Below are 14,472 nucleotides of genomic sequence, written 5' to 3'. Positions count from 1 at the left end.
TTGTTATTCTCAAGATTCATTATGGCTGAATATGCTGGAAAAAAACATTTTGGAAACTGGCTGACTAATAGCTATGACAAGGCCTTAGCTTGATATCTGCTGCTGAGTCATGTAGCTCACTTTTTGCCCCTTGTGGCTTAAAAGGTTTCATCAAGGTTTTCTGAGGACCTCTGCTGGTCTTTTTTGGGCAGGCCAGTCCAGTACTGGCTTGGAATTGTCCTCCTGAAATAGGCTGGGATGTCCCTGAAAAATTAAAAATGGAAGAATATTTAGAAAAAAAGAAAACCTCTCCTCTCTTTGGACATTAAATATCTTCTCTTGATAGTCAATAAATGTTAAAAGGGATTTCCAAATCATTGTATTTTGTCTTTATTTACATTTTACACAGTCCCAACTTCATTAAGTTGTTTTTTGTCTATTAATCAGGCTCTAGTTGAATGAATGACTGTTCTGTATATTTACTTACAATTTAACAAAGCCGACTGTGTTTGTTAAATAAGTACAAACCAAATTGCTTGTAAATGTTTTTTATACAAATTACTTGTAACAGCTGATCACTTTGTTCTTTCTTGCATACATATTCATACATCCACAAAGTAACAGACTGCAGCATCAGTATCCTCGTAACACTAGTAGCATTAAACTTGAACAAAGATTCTTGTTACACAATATGCTTCACAAATGGAAGGGGGAGAAAAAAAGAAGATATTACCGGTAAGTCTATCATCATCATTTCACAATAGGTTTTTTTTTTTGTCTTGTACGTGTTGCAAGATAAAATATGGCACATAATTGATGAGACGTGATTGGGAGGAGTGGGAGAGGTGTTAACCAAGTCTTCTGTTTCAAGTCCAGTCCTCTCAGAAGATAAGTAGTCCTTTAAACATTGTCTTTCTTTGTGTGTTTTGCACCAAAGCAGGTGGATTCAGTTCCAGAGAAGAAAAAAAAATCACAATATCTTTTGCACTTCATCAATCACTCTTTCCTACATCTGCATGGTACAACGTAATCAATTCTGTGACATATGTGCTGGAGAACATTTCACATTAAAGTCTGTGTATCACATTGAACTCTAAAGCCACAGCAGTCCTGGCTATTCACCTGTTCAAATATATATATTCTGAGAAAAAGGTTAAGATTGTATTAATCTGATCTAATACAAACCATAACAATAAACCATATCAACATTATGTGATTCGGCAATGACGTCTTATTTATAGATACTAACAAATTTGAGGCTAATATTGACTGTGTTTGGGTTTGATGGCTGCACAGTTGACAGTAAATCAATTTGACATGTGGAAACAATTCAAACATACACCATTTGAGGATATAAATATTGTGTTCCCACTGTATGTGCTTTCATATAACTCAATGAGACAATGCTGCCCAGCTTTTGTATCATTAAGGATAATATCGCTGACATTTAGACAAATGCTACTTGTTTTCCATCCAACTCATCAAAAACAGGAAAGTCAAGTGTGTTCATCATGGAACAATTCTTCATATGCATAATCATATGAGGTCACATGAGTTCAGATTCTGGATCTGGGCTACATTGTTGTTGCAGCATGGTCTATCACCAGAATACAAAACTAGAGCAAAAACATCACTTCTAATAAGCTTTTATTGATCCTGTGCTGTTTTTGTTCTTCAGAATCATCGCTTCGAATTGGGTTCAAAATCTGTAGAATGATACACATCAATCAACTGTCAACCTTTATAGCAGCCTGTTTAGAAATTAAAAAAAAATGGGCAGTTTGATTATTTTAGATGTCTTGGCTGATATTTCCTTATTGTTTGATATAGACTAGTGTTAGTTTTAAGAAATGGAAGATTGGGAAAAATACATTTGTCATTACTAGATGTAGTGATGGAAAAAAATTGGGAACATTTGATCTTTTTCTTACCAAAACGATCATTAAGGAACATTCAGCCAGCGAGAGAGAGGGAGAAAAAGAGAATATCTAAAAAAATTACTTTTAAATAGTTGATCAAATCCCCATCCCATGTGTATTATTCCTTATTTTGAAGGGAATGACAACTCCGCTTTTCAGCTGGGGGTGATAATGAGCTTCACACATGAAAAATGATTCCCTGTGTGCGTGTGTTCTCTCAATATCACACAACCAAGCATAGCCCAATGTTTTCGCACATTTTGTTCATTAGCAAGTCTGAAGGTCACAAGATGTCATGTCTATAAATTGGACTTTGTGCTCTGCAAATCCCCAGGCAAAAAACAGCATGCCTATGAAAACTACACAAGCACGCATGCAATTTGCTGAAGATGGTGTATGTTAGTGTCTGAAGTATAGATTGTATAAAAAGGGATGAAATAATGATGGCTTCACAGTTTGGCTACCTTATTAGTGAGAGACATTATGGTGAATTGTTTTCATACAGCATGTCATCAACATAGCAATTTGCACACCTACCATCTCAAAGAAAGTACTATAAAATATTTGAATTGGATTTGCATTCATATCAATCTACGTAGGGCTAGAAATGGATTAAAGTAGCATATTGGTCATTTCCAATAAGATCCAATCAAGTGGTAGCAGCATTTAGGAAAAAGAGGTCACGTTTTTCACTTCTTAACTGTTGCTCAAACAGCCCGGTGGTTTGCAACACTCTTTACTTTCACACTTTTTGAATAAAAAAAAAAAATCAAACCCTTTCTTTCCTGTTTTCATTCAAACCAGCACCAATATGGACCTATTTGGCCAAAGTGCAGGAGGATGGGGAGTTATTATATAAAACCCCATCTCGATATGCATTAGAGGGTTCTATTGCATTTTCTTACATGTATTTAAGTAAACATTTACTGCTGGGCCATATTTCTGACGAACTCACGTGTGCACACCAAATTTGGTTTAAAAAAAAAACTGTACCTTCTGAATAATGCCACAACTATTTCATATTGATTTTGATCGTATGCTTTTAAAGTTTCAACAGCCAGTGTTGATGAGTGCAATAAGCTTAGAATGCATGAACATTGGAATAAGGTTAAGTGGAGTTGGCAGTAAGCAGGTGGTCATGTGCAATGACATACTTTATGATGTGACCTCATGCAATGTGGTATCAATATCCTGTATGTTTATATTAATCATCCATACTTATAGAAATGAATGTTGTCTGGCGTTTCGAACAAAACACCATCAGTGACTCTTCAACAAGATCACCAAGCGCCTTTTTTTTTTCTTTCCAACATACGAGGAACAACTTCTGATCAAATTTAGTAATTATTTTGGCCGAAAAATATACATTAAAAATGATGGCTCTCAAATGATCACAGAAGTCATCAGAGACAATTCAATCCACTAAGCGGGTATTACAATAACAATAATAGTCGAAATAGGGTTAACACACAGGGCAAGATTTTTTGGGGGTGCCTCCTCGTTCTTAACAACCACGTTGGAGACGCCAGACAACAGCATTTGATCAAAGTAGCTTTACAGTAGTCCACCTGTCTTTATCATATCTTAGTTCCCACATCCAACTATTTCCCCCTCCTCCTTCCCGCCTCCTTTTATCGGTCAAGGCCTATAAAGAGTTTGGTCTTCTCCTCTTCTTTCTTGCTCTCATTCTTCAGGTCAGCAAACACCTGGGTGAAGAAGTGCGGGTCGGTGTTGATCTGGAGCATCTTGCCGCTCATGCGGTTGATGATCTCCAAGCAGCGGTCCCAGAAGGCCTCCTTCTCGGCCTCCACCAAGAAGGGCTTCAACGGGTAGGAGATCTCGTTGCCCATGTAGGAGTAGGACAGGTAGAGGCACGTGAGCAGCGAGGCCTGCAGCTCACGCTCCGAGGCCACCTCGGCGGAGACCACGTCGCGGCACAACATATAGAGGAAGACCACGTTGGCCGGTGTTATGAAGCCCTGATCCTGCCAACCCTGAAGGAGGAGGGAGCGGTCGACGCTGCGCAGCCACAGCACGGGATCGGTCGGCGAGAGACGCTTGAGACGATAACAACGACGGCACAGGAATTCTCCCAGGCTGCGCATCAGCTCGCTGGTGGAGGCCTGAGGGATCGGATGAAGACAGGAGGAAAGGGAATACAACAATTTAGGTATGGCTAAGTGATTAACAAATCGTTACGTTTGGTTATTGATTTATTAGCATAGCTAGTTGTAGCATACAAATTATTTAGGTCATTGGGTTATTGATTTATTAGCATAGCATTTGGTTAGCATAGTTTGTTGTAGCATACAAATTATTTAGGTCATTGGGTCATTGATTTATTAGGAGGGCAAATGATTTAGGTCACAGTTTACTACGCCCAACTCTGTGGTTCTCGGTTTTCAAATATTGGAGAAATAGTCCGGTACCTGAACAATGACACGCTTTGGCGTACCAACCGCAGTGGAAGGTTGGATCCCGGAGCCGGTTAGGGAATTCTTTTTCGCAGCGACTGTAGCTACATTAATGAGGGTCTTGGAGGTGGGGAGGTGAGAGGAGGTAGTCAAGGTGGTGGCTGAGGGATCCTGGTTGGAAGAGTAAGAGGAAAGATTTGCACAGGACTGAGATTTCTTCAGCTTCAAGCTGTTCGAAGCCGAATTAGAGGTGATGACGTCATCGGCGTCCGGCGAGCATCCTTTCCCGCCGTCGCCCCCGTCTGACTGGAGTTTCTTGGATCCTTTCCTCTTGGCTGATACGGCCACAATTCGTTTCCATGGCAACACACTGATGATGGAGGGGCGTTTGAGGGATTTGGCAGCAGCTGCCGCAGCATCCTTTGCGTTCTTGCTGTTCTGGACTGCTGTGTAGTGACCCACTGTGGGTGGGCCGTCCTCAAACAGGGCTGCCTTACGGTAGCTGGGGGAAAGGGACAGCACTGTACCCATGATGCCTGGCGAGGGTCAGCAGAGCGACAGACTGGTGGTGATGAGCAGCGATGAGGAACCTCCTTGTTTGGAGAAGAACCAAAGTGTCTCACCTCGGTGAATCTGTGAGCAGAAATTTCCATTATAAGGCATTTACAATACAAAAATACATTTGAAAACACTGACAATCTGCCATTTTCCCTCTGAGCTGTGAAATCCCAATATTTAGTGCAGACTGGCTTCCTACAATAGACAGTGCTTTCCACTGGGATTCACAGTCTCATAGTTACCATGACAACTGAGGAGCCTCCAGCTTCTCCACAATAATCAAGAAAAAGGAATACCCTGCATGTTCTTTATTTAAATTAGTCTCAATGAATGATATAATGACTGTAATTCGTGCATTGTAATATTTATATATTTTTATATTTATTAATAAGGTCCTTTTGTAGTATATATAGTCTTTTGTCAATTTCTTGTGCCCATTTCAGCCAATCATTTAAAAACAGCCGAGAATGAAATCATGCAGACGTGCAAATCTAGGACACTGTGCTGCACTGCAAGAACATGAACAATTCACTAAAAATATCATTGCGTACTAATGATAGATAATTCGACTTTCCATGCAAATGTGAAAGGAAATGATTGTCTGTCTTCCTGTGTTGGACTGGCGACTATGCTATCTATGGTGGCACAGTTCGCCATAGCACTCACTGGCCTGCAGTACTTATCGGTATTATATAAGAATCAAGCTAGGCCACGGAGGCATGTGAAGAAAATGTGCGCAAGCATCCATCTTAGCTTCAAAATGGAAGCCTAGAAAACAAGACAACCCCGCCTCTTCTTTTAGCAGAAACATCACGTTGTGTCATACATGCATAATGTGGAAGAGAATAGCCCCGCAAAAAATGATTGCGGGATTGCCTTCATGCGCATTTCTGCCGGAGAAGAAACGTACAGACGCATAAAACAGCCTGCATTTTGTATTGGCGCTCTTGTATTATAAAATATGGATCGATAATCATTTGTTATGTTAATAAGCTGTTGCATTGTGATGAAAAAGAAATCGTTCCGATTTCCTACCTGATCACTAATTGACTCTTCTCGCCCGATCCATGGAGCCTTGTAGAAATCCCAGACGTCCTGTTCAGTTTCCACGCAAATCGCCGTGATGCGCTCCGTGAAAAGCCCCACGCTACAGGCCAGAATGCTCTCGTCCCCGGGGTCTACCGTTTTTCCCTAATTTCATCTCTAAAACGAAAACTTGCCGTTGTGCTCAATGAAATGCGAATGCACGTAACAGAATAGCGAGATGTGCTGGGAAGCACGTTGGAAAATGTCGTCCATTGATACCCGAAAATCGACACGGCCTCGGTTATTAATTGCCCAGACACATCAAATACATTACCTACGGAGCGCAAAACCTAATTAAAATTTTAAAATAAAAAAAATGCGTAAAAGACTAAAAAACAAGGGGTAAATGGCCTCTACAAATTCCAAAAATAGATATCTGTGTCTACCCTTGGCGATGAAAACCTTGGAGAGAGAGACAGGGGGAGAGAGAGAGGGGAGGGGGGGGGGGGTATGCGGGAGTCTATAGTTATTCGGGTTGGATGGAGGAGGGAAATGCCGCCTTTTGATTGGCTAGAGAGAGGATGCTGCTCTGGCTGCTGATGCTGATGCTGATGCTGATGCTTCTTCTCGCCGTCTGTGTTGCAGGCAGGCGGATGAAGTCATTGGTAGTCCACTAGTTCCGGCCTATCACAAACCATTCGCTGTCCGGGGTGCTGACACAGCCGAGCAGATGTGTTGTGACAACTGCTGCGGCGGAAGAGGAGGAGGAGGAGGAATAAAGAGGAGGAGGAAGAGGAGGAGGAGGAGGAGGAGAGGCGGCTATAGTGGAAGATAAACCTGGAAGATGAGTGCAAGGTTTATTTCATTTGCTGATGACAACTTATATCAGATATAATGGATAAAATGAATTTTACATCAATTTTTATTGGTATCATTTTTTTGGATGGCTTCCTGCAATGGTCATAGTTTTTTAATGAATATATTCTATATGTGCAACTTAAATGCTGGAGGTGGCCACATTTTTTCATCAGACCAACTTTGGGGGCTAAATATATAGGACCAAACATTTCCTAACCAGGTGTGACAAAAATGTTATTTCATATATGAACAATGTTTGCATGTGAGTAAATATATGTGCTCTTAATTAATTTCACTTTCTTTCCAGGGATTACAAAAACGCTTTTCTTTCGTCTAGTACTGAATTTTCTATCCCACAATGCAATGCGCGTCGGCACACATTCACATCCGGGTCACCGTATGGTATTAAAACCGTTTCAGAGTTGTTATTGCAGGAGTCTTGTCCGAGTGACAAGTTACAAGATTCACGCTCAAGTTACGTTTGTATTCATGCTTCTGAAATGGAGTCTTCGCAGAGACATCGCTCGCTTTACAAGGGAACAACCCCGCCGTGGAAAGAAACATACCGCAAGGTGGCGTGCATTAAGAATTCCAGCCTAAACATAAGGTGTTCACTTATCTTCTATTTATTTTTTACAGCGATGCGTGGAGAGGCTCAAGAGTAGCAGGTCGAGATTGCTCGACCGATATCGCAAGATGGGTGAGAGCTCCAAAGGCAGCGGCCCCGCGACCTCCTTCATTGTACAGGAGGTCATGGAAGAGGAATGGAGCGCGCTGCAGTCCGAAGATCGGAAATTACCATCCTTATGGGGTCCAAAGGGAATGACAGAGGTATGCAATCACTGAGGTATGCAATCAATTGCAATCAATCATTAAACGGTGACCTCTTTCCAAACAGTTGTACAACGTTATGAAGGACCATGAGGAACTGGCAGTTTTAGAGGAGATCCAGCAGGAGCTTCTGACCTATGGTAATGTCTTGCACATTTATAATGGCCCAAGTGATTAACCCCAAGGAGAACACTTAAAAACTGCATACTAAATGTATTTATAAACACTGTCTGTTTTCTATGAATACTTCAGAAATGTCTATTATTGAAGAGTATGAGAGAAATCAACAATTTGAGCAGCAGTACATATCATCTGTTGTGGAAGGAATGGAAGTGGCTCATGTTATTTGTCCCATGTGCCATATGTAAGTAAAACACGATTATGGTTGTTAAATATTTGTTGAGGACTAAACCTTCTCTTGTGTTTGCTAGGAGCAACTTGAATATCAACAGTCTTTTCATTTCCTGTCCATGTGGATTGTACATAAATACAAAGGTATGTGTATATATAAATTTTAAAAGCCCTTGAAATCATCTTGTTTTGTTGAAATTGTATGTTGTGCACTGTCTTTAGATGACGAACATCACTGCAGATGTCCTCCGGCAACTTCTCGAATCCAGAGTTACTGAGCACCTGGAAGGCTGCTCCTCCAATCCTGTTTTTTCATTAGCATCAAATCCAGATGCCTCTCCCAACCTGCTAATAAGTTGCAAGGTACAACATTTAGTTCCAAAATTCTTCTTTGCTCTTTTTCTACCCATTCGTAGTTTAACTGACTCTCACATATAGCTGATGTAAAGTCCTTATTTCGATTGGAGCATCACAGTTTCTCTTGACTCTTCTTTCAGGTTTGTGACTACCTCTCCATCATCCTGTGACGTGGAACAGCATAAAAAAATATTTATATTTATGAATATGTAAATATTTGTTCAAATAAAGGTTATTTTCATATTTAATTCAGATGTTTGGGTACTATAAAGGTTCACAAAACGTCCTAGAACACCTTATATAAAGTCTATGTCGGGGAATTTTAGATTTATCCCATTTGTTGATGTATGTTCAGTTTTTGAGGTGATAAACTGATAGAAATCATTTGTTTTGAAATTCTAAAATGTACAGTTTTTTGATGATTTATATTTTTGCCATTCATCTTAATTGCCATAGATTAAACCAGTGGTGTCCAAGTTTATAACTCAAATACTTATCATTACATCTCTTTTAATAATGTCTCATGAATAAAAATATTTCAGAAGCAAAAATATTTGTTTGCATCGGTATTCGAAGGATGATGATGCATAGTTTGTTTTGTGGAAAGAAGTACCATACACGTCCTGTTAGGAGCAGCATTGTTCCGGCCGGCATCGAGCGTGAAGGACCTGAGCGGAAATCTAACCGGCAGATCGGATCCGAGCGGAGCGGAGCGGTGTGACAGGTACAAGAAAGATGGCAGCCGTGGCAGTGGCTGAGTTTCAGAGAGCGCAATCTCTTCTCGGAACAGATCGGAACGCCTCCATCGATATCTTGCATTCCATAGGTAAATATACCCGAAAAAGCGTGACACTACAAACTAAAGTCTGTGTTTATTTTACTCATCATAAGCTTCCTAACAGCAAACTACTAGAACTATTCAATTCCAAATCTTTGTTGTTAGCTAGTTAGCAGATGTTCGATCTCGTCTCTCCCCCGGTGTTTTTACAGTGAGTCAGCAGCGGCGAGCTAGCCGGCTAGCATCATCCCGGTAAAATGATGACTTGCGCTAATGCTATTGCTAATTGCAATTGACAGGAACTTGGATGACAGTTGGAGAGTTCGTCTCGCAGCAAGTCGGCCATGAACAATGAAATCAGTGTTAAAACTGCTTTCACAGCATCCTGTCAAATTGTTGATCTTTATAAGGATTCACCAAGCAGTTGTCATGTTTATTTTATGTTTTCATGATCTTATCCATCTGGAGTCAAACATCACAGTGAATAGAGAATATTTAAATTCAACATCTTCATATCGTTTGATTCTGTATTGCAGTAAAGCGGGACATTCAGGACAGCGATGAAGAGGCTGTGCGTGTTAAAGAGCAGAGCATCCTGGAGCTGGGTGGACTGCTGGCCAAGACAGGACAGGCTGAAGGTAAACACAAAAACTCTTTGTTAGATCACATCATTTGATTCATATCAGCTCAAATATTTTAGTAACAACCAATCCTTTTCCCTTTTCCGTCAGAGCTTGGAGGTCTGTTGACATATGTGCGGCCATTCCTCAACTCCATCTCGAAGGCCAAAGCAGCCCGACTGGTCCGCTCCCTGCTGGACTTGTTTCTAGATATGGAGGCAGCCACTGGTCATGAAGTCGAGCTCTGCTTGGAGTGCATAGAATGGGCCAAGGCTGAAAAGAGAACTTTCCTCAGACAGGCCCTAGAGGTGAGATATATTCGAATAATAATGATAGTTTTTCTAAATGAGATCAATGATTTGAGACTTTTATCCTGCTTTGTCCTTAGGCTCGACTTATCTCGCTATATTTTGACACAAAGTGTTACCTGGAAGCTCTACAACTAGGTGAGGATCCAAAAGTTTTTGTGGTGTACTGCAATATACTGACTCCAACCTCTTAAATCATATTATCAAGACATGTTGCAGAATTTAGTTCCTGACCAATTTGTAAATGTTTGTAACAGTTGCATGTTTATTTCCACCCTCCAGGCTCGCAGTTACTACAGGAGCTGAAAAAGATGGATGACAAAGCCCTGCTGGTGGAAGTGCAGCTGCTCGAGAGTAAAACGTATCACGCCCTCTGTAACCTACCCAAAGCTCGCGCCGCTCTCACTTCAGCCAGGACGACGGCCAATGCCATCTACTGCCCACCAAAATTACAAGCTGCTTTAGACATGCAATCAGGTAAGAAGCAAAAAAAAAATAAAATACAGTCCATCCAAGATGACCTGATGTGTGATTTCAGGGATCATCCATGCAGCAGAGGAAAAAGACTGGAAGACAGCTTACTCTTACTTCTATGAGGCCTTTGAGGGCTACGACTCCATTGACAGTCCGAGAGCCGTCACAGTTCTCAAATATATGCTGCTCTGCAAAATCATGCTCAATGCGTAAGTCTTACAGTACTCATACAATTATTATTTTAAGTCTTACATCTTCAATAATGTCGCTACTTGCTTTTATAATTCCTCACCACCATGAGGATCCCAACTTTTTTTTTTTTTGTTTCAGACCAGAGGATGTCCAGGCCCTCATCAGTGGCAAGCTCGTTCTGCGCTACACTGGAAGACAGGTAAGATGAGTTTTGATACATTCTGTTTTAGAAACATGTAATAAAATTCAATTTTTTCTCCAGACGGATTCCCTAAAAAGTGTAGCACAAGCCAGCAAGAACCGCTCGCTATCTGACTTTGAAAAGGTTTGTAGACTGAAGTGAAACGTGTGTCGTCAATCCGTGAATGATCTGCTCTTTGTCCTTGCTCAGGCGCTGACAGAGTATAAAGTGGAACTGAGGGACGACCCCATCATCCGAACACATCTGACCAAACTTTATGACAACCTGCTGGAGCAGAACCTCATCAGGGTCATCGAGCCTTTCTCCAGGGTCCAAGTAAGTGCTGCAATAACTTTTGACTTTATGTTTACGATATGTTCTGTAGACTTTATGCACTGTTTTCTCTTCCAGATGGCCCACATTTCCTCCATCATCAAACTATCCAAGGTATGTGTTGCTCATTTGTTTTTCATTAGTCCATTTAATGGAGTGTTTATTTGTTTTTTGTATGTACAGTGTGATATTCAGAATACAAGTGTGTCTTTTTTTCAGGGTGATGTTGAGAGGAAATTATCACAGATGATTCTGGATCAAAAATTTCACGGTATGTTTACAGAAGCCATTTTTTTTCTTAGCTATTTTAATGACATTGTTTTTGACTCCGTGTGATATTATTCGTAATATGAATATGCAAAATGCTGACGTAAACAAACCAACTTTATTATTATTTTTTTTTTCAACCCATTCTGCTTCTTTTGTCCATCCCGCCAATAATGCTGACAGGTATTTTAGACCAGGGTGAAGGTGTCCTCATCGTCTTCGATGAGCCTGTGGTTGACAAGACATACGAGACGGCCCTGGAGACCATTCAGAACATGAGCAAGGTGGTGGACTCACTTTACAACAAAGCCAAGAAGCTAACATAAGGTCAGTCTTGTCGATCCAATTACATTTATCCTGAGTGGTTTTTTTTTTTTTCTTAAGTAAATCGTCATGTGTTGTAGACCTCTTGAAAATTCAGGTATGTTAAGATGAAGTCAACCCCTAACCATGGATGTTTGCAGTTCCAAAGACAAATAGACAAAAAAGCTACCAGTGAAGTCCACTTCAAAGCCCATCCTGCTGCCAAGCTTTTCAGTTTTGGGTGGCGCTTAAGCTTCCAAACAGAGACAAGACACAACAGCAATTAGAAGGCAGTCCGGAGACCTCTGCCAAGAACCACAAAACCCACCGTGTACATCTGGATGTATTTCCAACATTATAACATATCAAAAACATGAAATGGCGGAAACATCCAGTGATCCAGAAGCGGCCCACAATGTCATGGTTTACCCTTGGCTCATGCTCCACCCTTTCATCGCTCATCCATGAAAATCATTGTTTTATTTTCTTTGTAGTCCCACAGAGAAATAAACAGGATTTTTTTTGTAGACTTGAAGAAACACAGCCAGGCAAAAACTGCTTGGTCCTGAGTTGTTAAGTTAATACGATGAAACAAAAGCTGGACTTGTCAGCTTTTGATCTGAAGCCAAAATGTCTTAATATACAACTAAAAAAAATACTTTATTCACTCCATGTCTGACTTTTATTTTCAGAGAGGAAAAAATCCGCAGTCCTCCCGTGCAGAACGTCAGACCTCCGTCGATGCCTCTCACTTTAACCCCCCTGGATGGATGAGGGAAGTGGGTTGGACTTTCAAAACACTTGATGAACCTGTGGAGACACTTCAGAGGGATTGGGCACAACTCTTTGGTCCCCCCTCTTCTGGTAGGGAACACAAAGTGCGCAACCCGCTGGAAAAATCTAGACACTGCGCCTTACTTCTTCCACCGATGGGATGAGTTTCCTCTTATTCTCTGCACTGGCCATCAGGGAATCTAGTAAAATAAAATCAAAAATAAACTAACCACATGTATACTAAAATTAACATCAAACCATGATCAGATAGAGGGTAACTTTTGAGATTGTGTTCTACCTGATTTTGTTTCCCCCCCATTCATCATATCTTTAGGACTTGCTACTTTTTCGGGCTAAGACTTTGGACCCAAAGTTTTGATTGTATCCTCATTTGTACTGTAAAAATGTCAGGTCTGCCCCCACTCCACTCCAAAGAGTATCAGGGCATTCTGGGGATTATATCAGCGCTGTTTCTTTAAAAGCGTTCCGCAGAAGACCCAAAGTGTTACTGTCGTGCCATTCACCCGCATCTAACCTCCTCTTTGTACAGAACATTGCCAAGATCTGCTGTTCATCCACTTCCCCCATGTAATTAGAAGGTCTCATTTTTATAAGATGCAAGAATCGTGTAAAGCTCACCAGTGAGAGCACCAAGTGCTTTCAGTGTTCTGGTGTATGAGCAAAGGAGGAATTTTGCATTATGAGATGTTTAGAGTGATTGTGTAAAAAAAAAAGGGTTACAGAAAAAATCATATTGTACATTCCTGAAAATATATTTTGCAGGGATTGTGTGGTTACCATACCTAAAAGTTCGAAATAAAATGAAGTTTGGGGACAATTGACATGTTATCAATTTGAACATACTTTCTAATGCTTTTAAATGAGAAGTTAGTCTCGATTTAAATTCCAACTGTTGGCATTCCAGGTCAGATCGATTGAACTATATACATTCCACGATTCTTCTGCATTTCTCAAAGGCTCTTAGGTGAAGGCAGTGACCTTGAGAGAAATTCTGTCACATTTTGTGCACTGATAAATGCAAGATAATGTGTTGGGGTGCTGTGTCTTGTTTTTAGTCTATTTATTGCATGCCAGATGGGGATTATGGACTACTTTGAATACATGGTCTTGTTGCCTTAAACAAAAAAAAAAGAAAGACAATGGGCCCAAAACACCAGTAACCAAGAAGCATCTTGGGTCCAGACCAACGAGATTAGCAGTATGGAGTGGCCAGCCCAATCCACAGACTTAATGCAATAGAAAATGCGTGATGCAAAACCAAGATATGCTGAGGGATCGGGAATGTAGTTCAATCATCGTGGGCTGGAGGACCAGTTCAAAGTTTCCAGAAGTTGGTTGACTCCACCCAACATCATTCTGAAGTTCTCAGAACTGATGAAATATTAATTCCATGGGTCACTGGAAAGCAAGATACTTTTTGTGTATATTGGAAATGTTTGCTTTGCTAAAATAATGATGAAATGTAATGGAATTGAACAAAATAATTCATTTTCTTCACTTTAAAGGTATAAGAAGTTAATAATTGTTTTGTTTTATTTGTAAAACGATTGTACATGTTCATCCACAAACAGGGTAAGCTACATAAAATACAAATAAACACCTGGCTGTGCATCTTTTTTCAAAATCTTTCAAACATTGTTCTCTTTATTCATCTGAAATTATCTTCAGCCCAAAATTCCCTATAACGTTAATGAGAACCATCATAGCTTTGCTCTTTCAGCCAATTAATTCAGCCTAGTCTTTGCTTTTAGGATCCCAGTGGGACTTTTTGCAGACCTATACTTTTAGGTTTATTGTAGGTCCAGTGCATAAAGCTTGCTTGGCTCCCCTCCAGGGCATGATGGAAGCCCGGGGCTCAAGTCAACACATGTAAAGAAAGCCTGATTGACTCTCAATGTGAGTCTACAAGCAGCATCTCCATTTGAATA

General features: G+C 40.6%; 3 protein-coding genes across 4 annotated transcripts; 2 read left to right on the top strand and 1 right to left on the bottom strand.

Moving 5' to 3' along the window:
• Positions 1 to 511: 511 nt before the first annotated feature.
• LOC148384496 (cyclin-dependent kinase 5 activator 1-like) lies at positions 512 to 6,366 on the bottom strand. The gene is made up of 3 exons (XM_088358554.1): positions 5,906 to 6,366; positions 4,328 to 4,945; positions 512 to 4,021 (listed from the first exon to the last, which is right to left on the bottom strand). The coding sequence occupies exons 2-3, from the start codon at positions 4,841 to 4,843 to the stop codon at positions 3,530 to 3,532; spliced, it is 1,008 nt and encodes a 335-aa protein (XP_088214680.1). The 5' UTR covers positions 4,844 to 4,945; positions 5,906 to 6,366; the 3' UTR covers positions 512 to 3,529.
• A 633-nt stretch (positions 6,367 to 6,999) lies between these two features.
• Positions 7,000 to 8,541, top strand: rpain (RPA interacting protein). 2 transcript variants are annotated; one of them, XM_088358272.1, is made up of 7 exons: positions 7,000 to 7,326; positions 7,394 to 7,585; positions 7,653 to 7,725; positions 7,838 to 7,949; positions 8,017 to 8,080; positions 8,165 to 8,299; positions 8,434 to 8,541. In XM_088358272.1, exons 1-7 carry the CDS (start codon positions 7,255 to 7,257, stop codon positions 8,461 to 8,463), a joined length of 678 nt encoding a protein of 225 aa, XP_088214398.1. In that variant the 5' UTR covers positions 7,000 to 7,254; the 3' UTR covers positions 8,464 to 8,541. The 2 variants fall into 2 exon arrangements, with proteins under 2 accessions (XP_088214398.1, XP_088214397.1); XM_088358271.1 differs by having other exon boundaries at positions 7,012 to 7,326; positions 8,159 to 8,299.
• Positions 8,542 to 8,928: 387 nt separating this feature from the next.
• LOC148384494 (26S proteasome non-ATPase regulatory subunit 11A-like) lies at positions 8,929 to 14,143 on the top strand. Its single transcript, XM_088358270.1, has 13 exons — positions 8,929 to 9,119; positions 9,608 to 9,709; positions 9,803 to 9,999; positions 10,080 to 10,137; positions 10,282 to 10,476; positions 10,538 to 10,682; positions 10,804 to 10,864; positions 10,928 to 10,990; positions 11,057 to 11,182; positions 11,258 to 11,293; positions 11,399 to 11,450; positions 11,630 to 11,773; positions 12,442 to 14,143. The coding sequence occupies exons 1-12, from the start codon at positions 9,029 to 9,031 to the stop codon at positions 11,770 to 11,772; spliced, it is 1,269 nt and encodes a 422-aa protein (XP_088214396.1). The 5' UTR covers positions 8,929 to 9,028; the 3' UTR covers position 11,773; positions 12,442 to 14,143.
• Positions 14,144 to 14,472: the final 329 nt, after the last annotated feature.

This window comes from Syngnathus floridae, chromosome 17, assembly GCF_059516105.1.
Source record: "Syngnathus floridae isolate MCC-2025c chromosome 17, RoL_Sflo_1.0, whole genome shotgun sequence".
NCBI lineage: Eukaryota > Metazoa > Chordata > Actinopteri > Syngnathiformes > Syngnathidae > Syngnathus > Syngnathus floridae.
This window is presented reverse-complemented; position numbering and strand designations above follow the sequence as displayed.

Excerpts from the sequence above, each read along its gene's own strand:
- LOC148384496 (XM_088358554.1), bottom strand. The coding sequence starts at position 4,843 with ATGGGTACAGTGCTGTCCCTTTCCCCCAGCTACCGTAAGGCAGCCCTG. Across the intron at positions 4,022-4,327 it reads CAAAGCGTGTCATTGTTCAG|GCCTCCACCAGCGAGCTGAT; the intron begins GTACCGGACTAT and ends CCGATCCCTCAG.
- rpain (XM_088358271.1), top strand. The coding sequence starts at position 7,255 with ATGGAGTCTTCGCAGAGACATCGCTCGCTTTACAAGGGAACAACCCCG. Across the intron at positions 8,081-8,158 it reads GATTGTACATAAATACAAAG|ATGACGAACATCACTGCAGA; the intron begins GTATGTGTATAT and ends CACTGTCTTTAG. Across the intron at positions 8,300-8,433 it reads ACCTGCTAATAAGTTGCAAG|GTTTGTGACTACCTCTCCAT; the intron begins GTACAACATTTA and ends CTCTTCTTTCAG.
- LOC148384494 (XM_088358270.1), top strand. The coding sequence starts at position 9,029 with ATGGCAGCCGTGGCAGTGGCTGAGTTTCAGAGAGCGCAATCTCTTCTC. Across the intron at positions 10,991-11,056 it reads CGCTATCTGACTTTGAAAAG|GCGCTGACAGAGTATAAAGT; the intron begins GTTTGTAGACTG and ends GTCCTTGCTCAG. Across the intron at positions 11,451-11,629 it reads TCTGGATCAAAAATTTCACG|GTATTTTAGACCAGGGTGAA; the intron begins GTATGTTTACAG and ends TAATGCTGACAG.